The sequence below is a fragment of the Passer domesticus genome, chromosome 22 (assembly GCF_036417665.1).
Source record: "Passer domesticus isolate bPasDom1 chromosome 22, bPasDom1.hap1, whole genome shotgun sequence".
Lineage (NCBI taxonomy): Eukaryota > Metazoa > Chordata > Aves > Passeriformes > Passeridae > Passer > Passer domesticus.
Window position 1 is genome coordinate 956,223 of NC_087495.1, and position 16,886 is coordinate 973,108.

At 55.5% G+C, this 16,886-nt stretch overlaps 1 protein-coding gene across 19 annotated transcripts in view; it reads left to right on the forward strand.

Moving 5' to 3' along the window:
• The window catches only part of LOC135285229 (EF-hand domain-containing protein D2), a 24,286-nt gene extending 7,541 nt beyond the window's left edge, over positions 1-16,745 (forward strand). For 10 of the 19 annotated variants that reach the window (XM_064397288.1, XM_064397292.1, XM_064397293.1 and 7 more), the window contains 19 exons: positions 309-392; positions 1,131-1,283; positions 1,619-1,814; positions 2,138-2,208; positions 2,516-2,653; positions 3,451-3,558; positions 3,751-3,840; positions 4,016-4,241; positions 4,728-4,809; positions 5,201-5,316; positions 5,960-6,119; positions 6,445-6,532; positions 7,771-7,906; positions 8,187-8,314; positions 8,657-8,752; positions 9,332-9,552; positions 9,956-10,121; positions 10,396-10,566; positions 15,206-15,341. In XM_064397288.1, the coding sequence (XP_064253358.1) occupies positions 309-392; positions 1,131-1,283; positions 1,619-1,814; positions 2,138-2,208; positions 2,516-2,653; positions 3,451-3,558; positions 3,751-3,840; positions 4,016-4,241; positions 4,728-4,809; positions 5,201-5,316; positions 5,960-6,119; positions 6,445-6,532; positions 7,771-7,906; positions 8,187-8,314; positions 8,657-8,752; positions 9,332-9,552; positions 9,956-10,121; positions 10,396-10,521 (2,385 nt within the window). In that variant the 3' untranslated portion in view covers positions 10,522-10,566; positions 15,206-15,341. Of the gene's footprint in view, positions 1-308; positions 393-1,130; positions 1,284-1,618; positions 1,815-2,137; positions 2,209-2,515; positions 2,654-3,450; positions 3,559-3,750; positions 3,841-4,015; positions 4,242-4,727; positions 4,810-5,200; positions 5,317-5,959; positions 6,120-6,444; positions 6,533-7,262; positions 7,616-7,770; positions 7,907-8,186; positions 8,315-8,656; positions 8,753-9,331; positions 9,553-9,955; positions 10,122-10,395; positions 10,567-10,647; positions 10,845-11,575; positions 11,879-12,077; positions 12,292-15,205; positions 15,354-15,484; positions 15,620-15,757 lie in introns of those variants that run through there. The other 9 variants (XM_064397298.1, XM_064397299.1, XM_064397289.1 and 6 more) reach the window with 8 other exon arrangements.
• Positions 16,746-16,886: the final 141 nt, after the last annotated feature.

Consider the following 16,886-nt stretch of genomic DNA (forward strand, 5'->3'; position numbering starts at 1 on the left):
GAGTCCTGAGCACCAAACCCTGGCACGGGACTTATCTTGTCACTGGGTGAAGTATAAAAGGCTTATCCAGAATTTGTGTGGGCAGCATGGACAATGTAGCAGTTTAATAGCATACAGAAAAGGAATCTCTAATCTTAGTTATGCTGTCTGGGAGCCACACCAACCTTCCTCAGTGCCTGGGTAATGCTGCTCTGGGCAGGGACAGCCCTTTGCAGATAACATCACACTAGATATGGACCATCAGTGATCAGCAGAGCAGCTGTCAATGATTCGTGGTGTTTGCTTCTATGTGTTGATCCCTGCTGCAGCTGGAGTCCTTCAAGACCCAAGTGATGCAAGTCTTTTCTCCATCAGCAGCTGGCAGCACAGGGAAACCTGTAACAGAGCAGCAGGTGAGTTTGGCCACCAGCTCACAGAGATGTTCAGAGCCTGCAGAGCCTGAGTGGTTTGAGGCAGCTGCTGCAGAACAGGCTTCTGTTGGTGCCTGCTCCATGTGCAGTAGGGCTGCAGCATCCAGGCTTCTCCAGAGGAGGATTTGGGCTGTGGCTGTCCCAGGTTAATGACACTGCTCCATTGTTACAGCAAACCAGCCCCTGGCTGGGTAATAATTGGCACAGACTCCATGAATTCACAGAAGGCTGATCAATAATCTTTATTAAGAAACCCATTGCTCTTTTTATACCCTAGTTCACTACAGGTAGAATTAATTGATCTTTTAATGAAAACACCATCACCACTGGCTGATTAAGAAACCACCCTTTGGTAAACAAATATCCATAACACATTCCACATGTTCACAATACCAGGTGTAGCAAGATAAGAATTGTTTCTCATTCTTTTCTCTGATCTTCTCACGGGTTTTCCCAGAACGATGCCTGGGAAAGTTGTGTGGTTCTCTCTGTGGCCAGAGAGCTGCTGCCACACTCCATGACATGAAGGAGACACAGTTCTTTTTTGTTCCTCAAAGCTTGGGGGGAGTCAGTGGTCTGCAACAAGGACAAGCCCAGGAGACTGTCAAGGCTGCCAGTTTGCAGCAAGTCTCAGGTGTTGCTCTCTGAGATGATCCCTGGCCCCTCAGCTGGAAAACAGTACGAGTCTTATCCTCCTCTTTCTTCACTCACTTTTGCCAGGTGATAGAGAAGGTCAGGCAGATCTCTGATGAGAAGCAACAAAGTCATGAGAGAGAAAAGAGTCTGCAGAAGGAATTAAGCTCCAGGCTCGCAAAGGAGAAGGAGGTGTCTGCAAACATCGAGGTGTTCAAGGACTCCCTGCAGAAGCTCCAGGTCAGCTCTTTAAATACTGAGGACCAAATGGCCTCTGGGAGATAGTGGCACAGGGTGTTTTGTTGGCCTGAGAAAAGGTCAGAGTAAAGATACAACCCTGAAACAAAGCATTATCCCTAAGTCCTCATGTTCCCAGGAGTTTGTCACAAATTCTCCATAAAGCCCATCCTGTTCCACCCCCTGCCATGGGCAGAGACACCTTCCCCTGGCCAAGGTTGCTCCAAGCCCCACCCAGCCTGGCCTGAGATGTTCAGAAATGTTGTGTCATTTGCCAGTCCCTGAAGGCCACTGACAGTGGAGACTGGCTTGTTCCCCACCGGTTCCGTTTGTTCCAGGCTTGCCTGAGGAGCCCCTGCAGCAGTGCCAGCCTGCGAGGGGAGCTGGGGCAGCTGGAGCTGTTGTGCCTGGATCCCCCTGTCTCGGCCATCAGGACAGCAGTGGTGGACATGGCACGTGGTCCCCTGTCCTGGCTGGAGGGTGCAGAGCAGCTCCTGGACAGCGCAGGGGTAGACCTGCACACCTCTGGCAAAGGTCTGTGTCCTGCTGGGCATCCCTGGGAATGTGGGATGTCCTGGCAAGACAGATGTAGAGGAGAAAGTCCAGCCTGAGCCACTCCTTGGGGAGAAAAATCACAGAATCATGGAAATTTTAGGGCTGGAAAATACCTCCAAGGTCACCAAGTACAACCATTAAGCCAGCACTGTTCCCAAGTGCCACAGCCTCACATTTTGTTGAACACAGGAATGGTGGCCCATTCCAATGCCTGACCATCTTTTTCATGAAGAAATTTTCCTGGATATCCATAATATGGTGTGTGAGCACCCCACACAGTGAGGTTCCCTTGACTTTTGCAGGGCTGTTGGCTGCTCTTGGGAGCTTGTTGGAAAAGAGTCAGGAGATGGCACAGAGGAATCAGATGTTGCAGGTACAGAAATATTTATGCACATAAACCAGGTGGATTTGGACTCTTTCTATGGGTAAATATGATGGCAGTCCCAAGCAAGCCAGTGTAGCACCTAGACTGGGGATGTGCAGTACCTGAGATCCCTGAGTCTAGAGAAAATGTAAGGTAAGGGAGACAGAGCCCACTGTCAGTGTGTCCTTATCCCTAATGCAGCAGGATGGAGAGGAGATCTCTTTTGTGAATTTTTTGTGAGTGAATGAACACAGGAGGTTTATCTCCTGCCCTGCTGCTGACACACTTCCTTTAATACTTCCATGTCTCCCTCTAGGAGCAATTAGAGAAGCTCCAGGAGCTGCAGGCAGAGCTGCTGCAGGGGCACACAAAGGAGCTGGAAGCAAAACATGAGCAAGACTTACAGAAAAAAATCCAGCAAATTATCCTGGAAAAGGACAAGGAGAGCAAACAGGTACAGTGACATGGTTGGTGTTTCAGAAGAGGAACATTATGCAGGAAAAACGGATATCTGTAAGAGTGTTGGATAACAAGAGGAGGAACCTCTAGCTCCAAACTGAATGCAGTCCCAAGGGACTGGATATCCTCCCATATGGATCCAGGTGATGTAAACTCACAAAAGCATCCATGGTGGATCTGGGAAGCACCTGCAGGTAACATCAGGGCACACAGCTGCCAGTCAGTCACCAGGGGAAAGGGATGCAAGGAGCATCATGATCCATGAGCTTAGGGAAAGATTGCACTGCTTCTTCTCAAGCCTTCTCTCCCTCCCTCCCTCCCTCCCTCCCACTCTGGGGTCCCGTTTGCTCCTTTTTGGCTGGAAAAAGTTCTTCCTGTGGAGCAGGGGGGCAGCAGTCCCCCTCAGCCCCAGGGAGGCCCAGGCCATCGCACCAGTGGCTCTGGTGTGGGGTGCAAATGGGTGCTTTGCCGTGTGTGTTGTGATCGTGGTGGCCTTGTAGGACAGTTTCCAGTCTGCTTCTGTGTCTGGCACCTTGGGAATGGTGGTTTCCTGGTGTTCAGTTTTCTAAGGAATCAGGCAAGGAGCAGCCAAGCACCTCCTACCCAGTCTCTCAGCTGTGCTTTTCCCCAGGTGCTCCCATCCTCTCTTTCACTGAGTTACCTCGTGTTCTGCCAAGTTTTTCTCCCATCGCCTGCCCCTGCTCCAGAGCAATGACCCTCCCTGCTGCTTTCCTCCTTGGAGCTGAGGGTTTTTTTTTTCCTGAAGTGAATCTGTGGTTTGTTGATTCACAGATTCTGGAAAGCGCTGTCACTGAGGAGAAGGAAAAATGCAAGAAATCTGTGGAGGAAGAACAGAGGAAGATCCAAGAGTTGGAAAGCCATCTAAGAAGCATGGCTGAGGTGAGCATGGGAGGTGAAGCAGAACAGCTCACTCCTGGAATGAAGAAAAGGGGAAGTGTAGTGTGGTGCTCCAGAGGCTCAAAGCAGTAGATGAAGGGGTTTCCCTGTCCCTCCCAAATACACAGAGAGCAGCTCTGCAGAAAGAAAGGTAGATTCCTGGCTAACCTAATTACTTCTAATTTCCTCTGATAGGCAAACACGAAGAAGGCAGAGGATCAGGAACTGACAGAGGGAAAACTGAGAGAAGCTTTGCTCGAGCTGAAGAAAATTACTGCACAAGAGGTACTTGCACCAACCTGTGCAGGTGGAGGATGCAGTGCTGGAGAACAAGGCTTCCCCCATCCCTGAAATCCTTCCCTCCAGTCTTGTCACCACCATCCAGGAGAGATGATGCTGATGGTGATCCCAAAAGAAGCCCCCAGTGCTTCCAACCGAGCTCCCACATCTTGTTTCCCAGGCGCTGTTACAGCAGCAGGTGCTCCAGCAGAGCCAACAGCTCAGGGCTGCCCAGGAGGAAAATGAGTTACAGAGGCAGAAACTGCAAGAAGAGGTAGCAGAATACAGGGAGCAGAGCAGGCAGCATTCCCTGACCATCTTGGCTTTAGAGGACAGGCTGCTAGAGGCCACTCAGCAGCAGAAGGTGCTGGAGGAGGAAAAGGCAGCACTTGTGGAAAAAATGGAAGGTAGGTGAGGGTTGTATGGGATGTGCCTGTACCAGGAACTGGCTGGGTTAACATGAAATGTGTGTGGAGATGGGACAGTGAATTTGCTGCTATACAAAACATTGGGAAGATGTTGAATGAAGGTTATTGCCCTGCAGGACAAGCTCTGTGAGGCCCTGCAGAAGCCGTTTCATTGTTTGGTGGTTTTGGAGAACATTTTCTCATTGTTTGGTGGTTTTTTCAGGGCTTTGCTGCTGGAGAAGGGCTCTTTGCCCTCTAAAATTACAAGACTGGCATGCTTTGGGCTTCTCCAAGACAGAAGCAATCCCAGTCAAGGCTGGATGTCAAGAATTGTCCAGTTTGCCTTGGAACTGGGCTCTTGGGGGCATGGATTTCCCAAAAAGACAGTCCTCAGAGCTGCCACATGAAGGAAATTATTTGTGTAGCAGAAGCAACAAGCATGTAAGTGTTACAAAGAAGTAATAGGCATTTTTTTGTGTCCTTTAGGACTCCAGTGTGATGCCCACAGCTCAGCATCGGGAGCTTGGCTGGAGATTTGTCCTGCCTTGGAGTCTCATGTTTGTCTGAGGTGAGCAGCACTCGCTGATGGTGATCAGAGATGCTTGGAGAAGGGCAGGGACCACTTGGGAGAGCCTAAGGAAGTCCAATGCCTCTTGTCCCAAGATCTTTTTAGTCTGGGATAGGACCCTTTGCTAGGCTGAAGTGATCCTAAGAGCACAGAGCATCAAAGTGATGCCAAATAGCACGTGATAATCTGCCATCCCATCTGGATGGCTCCAGGTGAGAGCAAGTGATGTGGCCAATCCCACACCACAGGGTGACCCCAGGGGACCAAAAGGCAGGTGAAAAAAGAATTAGATAATAAAATATTAAGCAGGAATGCAGCACAGGAAGGCGTGCATGGGCTCCCTGCAATGAGGTTTCCCAATGGCTGTGAGATCTGCACTGGTCTTTCCTAGGAAACTGCATGAAAAGCTGGCAGTGGTGCAGGGCATGCTCCTGGAAAAGAAGGTAGTCATCAGCAGGCTCAGCAGGGAGCTGTCAGAAACCAGAGCCAGGATGTCGGACATGAGAGGTGGGTGATGTGCACTGTGTGGCTGCCATCATCCCCATCCTCCTCCAAGCACACACAGGTCACAGAAAATTAATGTCACAATTCTCAGGCAATGCTTTGTCCTGCTGGGGGCAAAGCAGGCAGTCTATTCCCTTTGGGAAAGTGAATTTCTCCCCATCTTTGGCTAAGTAATAGCAGTGACAATGAGAGAGCAGAGTAATCAGGGAGGGAGCAGGTAGACAAAACTGAGCTCAAAATCACACTGGTGAACTTCTTGGAGCTGAAGATGCTCTAAGCCAGTGGACTGGGAAAGCCTTGCCTGGGATTCCTCCATGGGCAGTGCTGTGAACATAAGGACAGAGCCCACGAGGAATGTATGGAGTCAAAAAATGCAAGTCAGAAAATGCTGGTGACCTGTCCTCCTTCAGTATGAAGGAAAATTGCCACAGCAAAGAATTGCCCTGGCTTGTACCTCCACAGAGGGACTGGGATTTAGTAAACCAGGATGTCCTGTTGGCATGGCCCAGGATCTGAGGGCAGCTGTCAAGGCAGAGCTCTGCAGGCATGAGCCCCATTCTTGCTTCCATGAGTGTGCACCAGCTGCAGATCCCCCAGGACTGGGTGATGAGTCAGCCAGCATCCCACGAGGCTGTTCTGTGCTTAGGGGAGCTGAGTGAGGAGCAGAAGGTGGAGCTGGAGCACAGCCAGAGGCAGCTGAAACACCGGGAGTGGGAAGTGAACCAGCTCAGGGAGAAGCTATCCGAGATGTCCAGCCTTGTGGAGGAGAAGGATCGGGCCCTGAAAGCAGCAGCTGAAGAATTAAGGTACACCCTGACATCACCCAAGGCTTCATGGATGCCGCTCTGTGTGCCCAGCAGCTGATGGTGTTTAGGGTTCTCCTCAGAGCAAAAGGCACGTGTGAGAGTATCAGGATGGAGCTCAGCTCTGAATCCATGACACAGGAACCGAAATCGGGGTTTAGTGGAGCTCATGCCAGTAAATGTGTCACTCAGGCACTTGTATCTAAGCAAGTGTTCCCACCCACACTGTGATAGTCATCAGTGGGTGCCCAGGGTGCTGCTTTCCACAAGCTGTTTGGGTCACCTTTACCCATCATAGGGTCCCACAACTTCTTGTCTCTCCACATAGCCAAGCCCAAAGGCGCTGCCAGGTGCTGAAGGATGCTTCCCAGCAAACACTGGAAAACAAAGAGGATGCTCCCAGGACACCAGTGCAGGTGAGTGAAGCCTCCCAGAGAGTGAGTCCTCACGGAGAGCACCGAGGTGTGGGTTTGCCAAGAGCACTGATGGCACGTGGTGTTTCTTGGCATCACGGTGAGAGCCAAGCCTGGAGCTGCCCTGCACTGGCCTGAGGGTGGGATGGCCGGGCACCCTTCCCAAGCCAGGGCTGCCTGTGCTGCCTCTGATCCAGGGAACCCACAGCCCCCACCAGGCTGCTGCTGGTTAATGAGCTGATGTTTGCACAGCACTTTGGAACCACCAAGTGTTGTGTGTGCTAATGGCTGTGTTAATTGCCAATTAGAGGGAATAGCAACATGCAAGCATTCCTTCCTTTTCCCAGCTTGCCAAGCTGTGGATGCTGGCTGTGCAGGTAATGCAGAAACAGTTCTAGGCTTGTATGTGCAGAAGTAAGGGCAGCTTGTTGCACAGGACAGGAAGAAACGCTCCTCATTCTCCTGTGCCAAATCCCTATTTGATTTTCCCAAGGCTGGAAAAGGGAATAACTCGCAGGTGGTGGCAGCAGCAGATGGAGGGACTGTGGGAATTGTACATTCTGTTCAGCGGTGGTGGCAGCCAGCAGCATGCCAGCGAGGCCGGCTGGCTGCGGGGGCCGGCGTGACTCACAGCCAGCTGATGAGCGGGCGGAGGCACTGCCCATCCTGCTCCACATGCTGTGCTGGGGAGGGGGAGATCCCCGTGCTGGGAGTGCCATTCAGGAGCGGGACAGGCAGAGATGTGGGGTGACAGCAGCCAGACCAGAGCTGGGGGTCTGCAGCCGTCATCACCCTGTGGCCCTAGTCCCACCACAGATTTTTGGACGTTTGTCGTAATGCAGGGATCTGGATGGGGCTGGGAGAGGCAGTGCACATGTAGAGAGTAATGTCCAAGTTTGTGTTTGGGACACAGTCTCTGAAGTCCACAGGTGTTTGTGTGTAGATGGCAAATGCTCTCTGGTGGTGCAAAAGACAAGGGAAAAACACCAACGTGGCTGTTCAGAGCTATGCACCAACCCTCTCCTGGCTCTCCAGAGCATTTACAGGGTTCATATCCTGACCATGGCACAGCAGAGCAGGAAAGAGGTCTGTGACAAGTCTCTTATACCCCTCCAATCCATGGAGATGCTCCCCAGCCTTTGTTCTTGTGCCGAGTGCCCGGTATCTGGCAGCAAGGCTGTGTTTACATTGAGCTTGTGCTGTGCCAGATGCAGACTGGTCAAGAACCTGTCTTCTTTCAGGAGCCACCATCAGACCTGGCTGAGCTCGGTGCAAAGTGCCGAGGCCTGAGGCACGAGGAAACGATCCAGCGCCAAAAAGAAGGTTTGGCCGAGCTCCGGGAGAGAGTAAAGATGCTGGAGAAGAGACAGTGCTCAGGTGAGCAAGGCTCTCCTAGAACTATGGAATGGTTTGGGTTGGAAGAGACTTCAAGGACCATATTGTTCCACTCCCTGCCATGGGACACCTGCCACTTTCTCAGGTTTCTCCAAGCCCTGTCCAGCCTGTCCTTGGGCACTTCCAGGGATGAAGTTGCCACAGCTGCTCTGGGCACCCTGTGCCAGGGCCTGCCTACCCTCTCAGGGAGGCTGGGAGAGCTGGGCAGCCTCAAAGTTGTGTGGAGAGTGGAACAATTTAGCACCTGTTTCTTTGCCTCTAGGTGCTGTGAAGAGCAATTCAGAGCCACTGGTGGTCTGGATGAAAGACTTACCAGAGAAAATAGTCCAACAAAGAAGCCTTGAGCTGGAACCTGCTCCTGTGTTGGGAGAAAAACCAAAGGCTGGCAAGGTAGGGAGGCAATGTGTGGTTTGTAATGCCTGTGACTTTGTTTGGAAAGTACGCCCTGGGAAAGGGAGAAATAGGTTTTCAGAGATGCTAAGGAGTCAGGGAGATGCAGCCTGATGGATAGCAGGCAGTGCTCCTGCAGAGGGTGGCAGCTCCATCAGGACCAGCACATTGCCTGGTGCTGTTGGAGTAGCACCAGGGATGCCATGGGCTGAGCAGGATGGGAAGCTTAGGACCACAGCAATACTGGGGTGGTTTTCCCATGGGGTGAAAGGGAGGCACAAGGCCACTTCACCAAAAACAAGGCCCAAAGTGGGCTCCAGAGGTCTTTCCCTATCTTTGCAGGCTCCTGACCATGTTCCTAATGGGAGCTCATTCAGGATCACCAACAGCACAGTGAGCTTGGAAATGGCTGAGGCAAGAGACTTGGGTGAGAAGATGGTACGTCAGGGATAGATGTGGTAAATGATGTAGAGTGTGTACATGCCCAGCATGTGTAGAGTTCAGATGTTTTTTGAAAACATTTTGGAGGTATGTCACATCAGGATGCTGCAGGAATGTTGAAGATGAACTGCTTTGTGGCCCAATTAAAGACATCCCTGTCCATGGCAGAGGGGGTTGGTTTGATGATCTTCATATTTCCCTTCTAATCTAAACTATTCTATGGTGCAGAGCACATTGTGTGTCTGTCAGGACATCCTGGGACCCCAAAACATGCCATGGTGCATCAGAGAGGCTGGGGAGCAATGGAGGGAGCTGCCAGGGAAGGGGTCCATGGGTAGCACAAGGAGGGGTTTCTTCCCTCCAAAAATGCAGGGAAACACCCAGCAGGGAAAACAGTCATCTTAGAAAAGGAAGCAATCCAGTTCCAGTGAGCTGTGCAGCTGGGAATGAGATGCAAACCTACTTTCCTTGGGACGCTGTTGTGTCCTCAGGAAAGCAGACAGAAAGCAGATGGCTGAGCAGCGTGATGGAATGCAGCAGACCTGGTAAATAATGCATTCCCTCTTTTTCCCACAGTACCTTGATGTAATCGGTGCTCTGGGAAGCCTGGTGGAGATGAAGGAGCTGTCAGGAATGCAGCCTCTGCAGTACCTTCCTCAGGAGAAAAGGGCAGAAGTGGGACTGCAGAGACAGAAGGCCCTAGAGCTGTTGTACAAAAAGATCAGGAACCTCCAGGTTCACCTGGAAAGGAAAGAAGAAATCCTGAAAGATTATGAGGGAAGTGTGGAGCAGCTCAGGTATGGAAAGTCAGGGTTCTGAACAAGACCTGATCCTTGGATGCCAAGTGACAGGGAGCTTGGGGCAAGAAGTGACATGACCCTGCTGAGTCCTGTGTCTGTCTGGGACCAGTACTATGGCCACAGTACAAAAGTCAAATGTCAAGATGAGTGGGGAAAGGTCCTCCCAGTTCTCTGCCGTGGTACCTTCTGCAGCCTCACACAGTTGAGCAGTGTCAGAGCTGGGAAAGCCTTGACAAGTTCCCTTGTGCTGGGTGGCTGGAGCCTGGGACAGCAGCGGCATCGGCTGGGGCAGAGGGACGGTGTCAGCAGGACCAAGGAAGGCGTGGGAGAGCACAGCTGAGGGTCAGGGTGCTGGTAACGGAAAAAGACTGACAGAATCCTCCCCTCCTGTTCTGCACAGGCAGAGCCAAGCTTCCCTGCAAAGGTGCCAGGAGGAGATGTCCACCCTGGAAGATGAAGCCCACAGAGAGGCAGAAGAGAAGGCTCTGCTGAGAGAGGCTCTGGAGAGGATGCAGCTCCAGCTGGACCAGGAGAAGAGGCTGCGGCAAGCGGCCAAACGGCGCAAGGTGAGAAGGCAACACCCAACTCCCGCTCTTTGTACAACAGCCAGCTCCACCTGTTGGGAACCACTCAGAGTGGTCAGTCAGACCATCCCAAGAGGCTGGATGTTCCAGGCCCCCAGCGCTCAGCTGCAGCATTGTGGCCAAATCCCTTGATGAAGTTGGAGGAGGCGCAGACACCTGTAGGGATGGGTTTGCACCGTGTATGAGGGTGAGGGAGAAGAGCAGGTCATGCTGAGCTCTCATGGTCAGCGCTGTGTCTGTTGTCTCTGTTCTGCAGCCTGGAGCCACAAAGACTCTGCTCAGGCAAGCCGAAGGCCAAGGAGTGCATGGCAGATGCTGTCAAATCGGGAAGCTCATAGGAGCAGCACCACGGGGACCTTCACTAGGTGGTGGTCTGCAGTAGGAACAGTCATCACTGCACACTCTGTGAGGGTGGAGGTGGCATGAGGTGAGGGTGCTCCAGTTTGTATCCCGTAGCTCTTGGGCACACTGGTGTGACTGTACAGTGTAGGACCTTATCTTCCCACAGACCATGTCCCATAGAGTGTGTCGGGACTTATGGCAGTGGAAAAGGTGGTGAGGATATATCCAGTGTACACGTATGTGTATTTGTGTGTGTGAATACAGCCTAGTGATGTGTCAAATCGGTTGTGGGGGGTGTGTCCTGTCCTTGCTGAAGTGGCCTCAAGCACATGAAGCCAACATGGCTTGAAATACCCCTTGTAACTCCTGTATCCTGCAGTCATGTTCCTCATGTCATGGGGAAACTGGAATGTAAGACACAATGTAGTATGGAATTCTGGAGTTCCTGGAACACCCCAGGAATGCTGGACCTGCCACCTGGGAAGGGGGAAGAAGAGGATCTATGTCAGCCATGCCAGTACTGCAGCAGCATGAGGAAAAGCTGGGGAGATGAGAGCGATGTGCTGGGGGAGTGGGGTGATGGCACAGGCTCACTTACTGATTCTTACCCTCAGCAAAGGGGAGAGCAGGCCCTGGATTTTGGGGAACAGCAGTGTTTTGGGGAGGGGGTCCCTGCAGGCAATAGGCAGCTCCAGCACATCATCCCTGCAGCTGCTCTGCCTCAGCACCGCTCGGGGCAGTCCATGTGCCGAGTCCTCTGCAGACCTCTTCGGCTAAGGATAATTTGGATGTGAGCAAAACCCCACTGTGGTTTCTTGGTCTTTATTTTTTAATAGGTTAAAAAAGGTCTGGAAGCAACACAGAGGGCTGCAGCGGGCTGATGCAGGGCTGCATCGTCTCTGGGCATGCATGTGTGCACAGTGGCTGATCCCTAGTGGGGCTCTGGGCATTGGTGTGGCCTGGTTTTCCTGCTCCCTGTGCCAGGAGAAGCTGGATGCTTCCCTGTCTGAATGCCTGGGTTTACTCTGGGGCAAAGCATGACCTTGACCGATGCTTGAGTAGGTTAAAGGTGCTGCCGTGGGCATCCTCTGCAGGTGTATCTGGAGATGTTGGGCTGCTCCATGACTCTGTGTGTCCTCTCCATGCCACCTTTGGCAAACTCTGGGTCAGAAATGGACGGAGATGGCAAGAGCACAGGTGGTTGTGAGTGCACCAGACTCCCCGTACTCGAGCCTGTAGGCTCACAGAATCATGGGCTGGTTTGGGTTGAAAGGGATCCTCAAAATGGTCCGGGGGATCCCACCGGGGTATGGTGATGCCGGGCCTTAAAGACCATCCCAGGCTGGTCCCGCCGGGGGACTGATGAGCCGTGCCGATGCTGCCGGTGGAGGGGAGGGGGTCTGAAGGGACGGTGATGGCTGATGGAGGGCGGCGGGGAGGGCACCCTCGGGGCCGGTGCGGGAGCCGGGCGGGCGGGGCGGCCCGGGGGGACGGGATGTGCTGACGGGGGCGGGCAGCCCGAGCCCCCCGGGGCGGGCGCAGGAGCCGGGGGGCCGCAGCCCGGCCCCGGGGCGGAGCGGGGCGGAGCGGCGCGGCCATCCGGGCACCGCACCATGGCGGCGGCGGCGGAGGAGCCGGAGGGGCGGCGGGGCCGGGGGCCGCGGCCGGGGCCGGCGCCGGGCAGCCCCGCGGGGCGGGCGGTGGGCGAGGGCTCGCCCGGGGGCGGTGGCCGCCGCGTCTTCAGCCCCGCCGGGGAGTTCCGCGAGTTCTCCCGGCGGCAGCTCCGCGACATGGAACGGCTCTTCCGACAGTGAGTGTGGGGCACAGGGAGCGGGGGGTCCCCGGATGGCAGCGCCGGGGGGGACGGGGGACACCGGGCATCCGGCACCCAGGACATCCCGGTTCCTGCATCCCGGCTTCTAGCAGGGCGGGTGTCCCAGCGCCTCCCGCCCCGTGCTTGCGGCGGGACCCCCCTATTCCTGGTGAGAATGACCCCCATGCACCTCAGCCTCTTGCGGGAGGGATCTCCCGGTTCTTGTCGGAGACTCCCCCGCCCCAGCTCTGTGCAGCAGGGATGCAAGGCACATCCAGTTCCTTGCAGGAGGGATGCCTCTCCTGCCCCTCTCAGGAGGGATGCCAGGGACACCCCTGTCCTCCCAAAACCCCTCCCAGGATTGGTGCCGGGGACACCTTCCTCCAGCTATCCCCTTGCCGCAGGCGTTCCTGTGCGCCCCGAAATTCTCGCAGAAGGAGCCTCCTGTCCCCCATGAGGGGGTACCCTGGTGCTGAGGCCAGAGAAGGGGGTCTGAAAGAGGGGACCGGGGACCGGGAACCCCCACATTCCTTCTGCCGCATCACCGAGCGATCCCACATCCCTGCAGCTCCCGGGGCCGCAGAGGCCAGGCTGGCGTGTCCTCAGCATCCCTGCCCGCGCTGCGTGCCACCACGCGTGGCGGAGCGTGACTCGGAGCACAAGCTCGGCCCCCGGCCCCTCGAAGGGGGGAGCTGGCAGCGAGCCTCCAGCCCTGGAAATTTCCAGGGGGAGCCAGAAATCGGGGTGACTCCAGCTGTGGTCACGCTGGTACGCGCGGGAGTAGCCGGGGGCAAACGGGACAGCCCGGAGCATCCCCATGGATCCCGCGCTGCGTGCTTTGTGCGGGAGGCGTGGAGACAGCGCGACTCCGGGAAAGCGCGGACATGCAGTACAGGCGGAGGATGGCTGCGACATGCCAGTAGCCCTCAGCCCGCCTGGCACCGGGGACAGGAGCCGCATCGCCGTCCTGGGTGGTCTCGCTCGGACCCGAGCGGGGAGGCGGAGGAACTGGGGAGCTGGAGGCGGTGACCCCCGTCCACGAGGCTGGGGGGCTGCGTGGGGTGCGGGCACACCCTGTCAGCAGCCCTGGCGGCGCACGGAGCCTCCCTGTTCCCGTGTCCTCCTGGGGGGCTGTCACCCCCCGCCTGCACACGGCAGCGAGCCGTGCATTGCAGCAGAAGGGAGCCAGGGCGGGGGCAGCGTGCGGGGGCCCGCGGGGGGACGGGGCCGCCCCGGTGCCGCAGGCGATGGCCGTGCCGGGCCGCTCCGGGCGCAGGTGGCCGGGCGGTGTCGGCGCCGCGCAGGCGGGAGCGGCGCTCGGAGCAGACGTGTTTGCTCTGACAGCTGCGGCGTCTCGCCGCAGCGAAAGGAGCAGCGCCGGGGCTGCGAGCCACTGGGGAGGTTTGGGAGCTGGGGGTTTCCCAAGGGAAGGATGCTCTGCAGCAGAGCCCTGCCACACCGTCCTCGCTGCTGCTGCTGTCCTGGGGATGTGACAATCCGCCTGTAGAGGATAAAGTGAAGCAGGGAAGGGTTTTGGCTCTCCACAGGGGAGATGATGCCCTTTGGGAGATGCAGGATGCTGGTATCCCAAAAAGAAACAGAGAAGGGGATTGAGAGAATGAAGGTGCCCTGCATCTGGGGAAGTGGCATGCGTGGGATGAAGTGGCAAAGTCAGGCCAGGCAACTCATCCCTTGCAGAGAAACTCTGTGGGATGCAGGATGGAGAAGGACTTTGGACAAGGGCATGGAGTGACAGGACAAGGAGGAAAGTCTTCAAAAGTGAGAGAGGGCAGGGTTAGTTTGGATACTGGGAGGAGGTTCATCCCCTGTGAGAGTGGTGAGGCCCTGGCACAGGTTGTCCAGAGAAGCTGTGGCTGCCCCATCCATAGAAGTGTCCAAGGCCCAATTGAACAGGGCTTGGAACAAACTGGGAAGGTGTCCCTGCCCATGGCAGGGGATTGGAATGAGGTGGTCTTTAAAATCTATTCTAACCCAAACCATTCCATGATTCTATGATCGTATGCTCCAAGAGGGGTACTAGAGGCAAAAATCATGTGGCATCTGTACCCGCAGTCCCACTCTGAGGCTGATGGCAGCAGTAGGCAGGGATGAGCAGGACCAGCCCCATTTTGGGGTCCCTGGCAGATCAGGAAGGTGCTGGAGACATGGACGAAGCAGACAGCAGCAGGGGAGGTACAGATGAGTCACGGACCTGCAGGATGGGGAGCCGGGGCTCTGCGTGGCTGCTGCAGTGACAAGATACAAAAAAAAGCCTTGTCACAACGGGTGCTGTGAGTAGCTATCCACCTACAACGTACAAAGCGTGGCTCTGTGCTGACTCCCCATGGAGATCCTGCTGTGCCACGCCAGCACGCTGCTGGCACAGCCCATGGTGCACAGGCAGGGGAGAGAACAGCAGGGTGGCTGTGGGGAAGCTGGAGGGGACTGTGGCACGGCCACAGGCAGGAGTCTGAGGAGGGTCATTCCTGATAGGTCTGTAGGTAGCATCAGTGAGCAGAGCTCACTGTGACTTGGGGAGCGGTGCCCGGTGGGCTTTGTCCCATGGCTTGTTATCCCATGCTGCAGCCAAAGGGAGCGTGTGCTCAGGCTCCTGGCACAGGGAGCTGGCAGCAGGCTTGGCAGCATCCTGGCAGGTTCTCCTGCCAAGTGCCGCACGGAAACAGGCACGATCCTGGATAATGCTCCGGGGGGTTGTTAGTGGTTCAGAGGCAGTTCCCTGTGGTCTGGAGAGCTGCCAGAGACCATCAGTGCCCAAGTCCTTGCTGAGCCCTCTTCACTTCCCAGCTAGTGTGAGAGCACACAGGGGTCTGCTGCTGGGGATTCAGTGTGGGGGGCTATGTGGGCTCTGCACCCTGTGGTGATGTGTCAGGATTGTGCCACCATCCTGCAGGTACGACGCAGGGAAAGATGGCTTCATTGACCTGATGGAGCTGAAGCTGATGATGGAGAAGCTGGGGGCTCCACAGACACACCTGGGACTGAAGAACATGATTAAGGAGGTGGATGAAGACCTGGACAGCAAGCTCAGTTTTCGAGAGGTGAGGGGATAGGAGGCTCCACGCTGGGAGGGAGATGTCCCCAGCCACTGTTCAAGCTGGTGAGAAGGTGGGCAGTGGCTGTGGTGGCTTTGAGGTCTTCAGGGAGCCAATGCTACCATCTCCCCTTGCAGTTCCTGCTGATTTTCCGGAAGGCAGCAGCGGGCGAGCTGCAGGAGGACAGTGGGCTGCACGCCCTGGCCCGGCTCTCTGAGATCGATGTCTCCACCGAGGGGGTAAAAGGCGCCAAGAACTTCTTTGAGGCCAAGGTGAGGCAGGGCTCAGGAGGCCCCACTGCAAGACGGCAATGCAGCAGGGCAGTTTGGTGCCGGGTAGGCAGGAGGTGGAGATGTTGGGGTGGGCAGGAGAGCTTGGCAGAGCTCACAGCTGAACATTTCTATCCACAGGCACAAGCCATCAACGAAGCCAGCAGGTTTGAGGAGGAGATCAAAGCAGAGCAGGAGGAGAAGAAGAAGCAGGCAGAGGAGCTAAAGCAGAGGAAGGCAGCCTTCAAGGAGCTGCAGTCCACCTTCACGCAGTGACAGGGCCAGGCAGGACTGGTCAGCAGTGCCCAGACTGGCAGCGCTGTCTGTGCCACGTGGCAGCCGTGCCGGGAGTGATGCCCGAGCCGTGTGTCACCTGGGCTGCTGGCAGGATCCCGGCGCAGGCTCGGCACAGCGCCCACCTTGTTGGCAGAGCCCAGTCAGCCCTGGCTTCCCCTCCCCTATTGCTGTGGTGTCTGTAGGTGTTGTTCGTACCCCCACCTCCCCAGCGTGTCCCTCACCCTGAACAGCACCCTGTTCTCTGCCTGCAGCTGCACTGGGGGTTGCTGCTGCTGCTGAGTCCCAGGGGAGCTATGTCCAGAATGTCTGTCCCTGGGACACCTGTGCCCAGACTGTTTTATGTTGTGAGTGCATTGGGAGGTTTGCAGGATGGGGGCTTGCACAGGTGACTATGGTGGGTGTTTTGGTGGCCATGCTGGCTCAGCATCTGTTGGTATTGCTATGTCTGACACCAGTGACAAAAGCCATGGCAAGGGCAAGGTGCTGGTAGAGGGGCTCTGTGTGTTTGTGTGTGTGTGTGTGGTGCTGGGGGTGCGTGCCCACCCAGCTGAAATGGAGCCCCTCAGGAGCTGTGTCTCTCTTTATTTTGATCAAAGATGTACAGAAAGGCAGCTGCTGGCTCATGGGGCTGTATTATGGTTTTTTTATGTTGTATTCAGCCTGGCAGGATGAGCATGGTGGCCATAAGTGGCTAGCATTGGTCACTGAGGCTCTCGTGTTTGTGGGTGGCTGTAAAAACCAACATCTGTCCCACAGTGTCCCCCAAGTGGCGGTATAGGGGGTGTGTTATGTTTTTTTTAATTTAATCCCAAATAAATATTATATTTCTTAAGTGCTGGTTGCTGGGGTGCAGCTGCGGGATGGGCATTTCTGTGGCAGGGGCTTGGATGGGGGGAAGGAACTTGGGGAGTGGGGTGTGCCCGTGGGGACACAGCTCCCACTGGAGATGGTGGCACTGAACAGGGATGAGCCG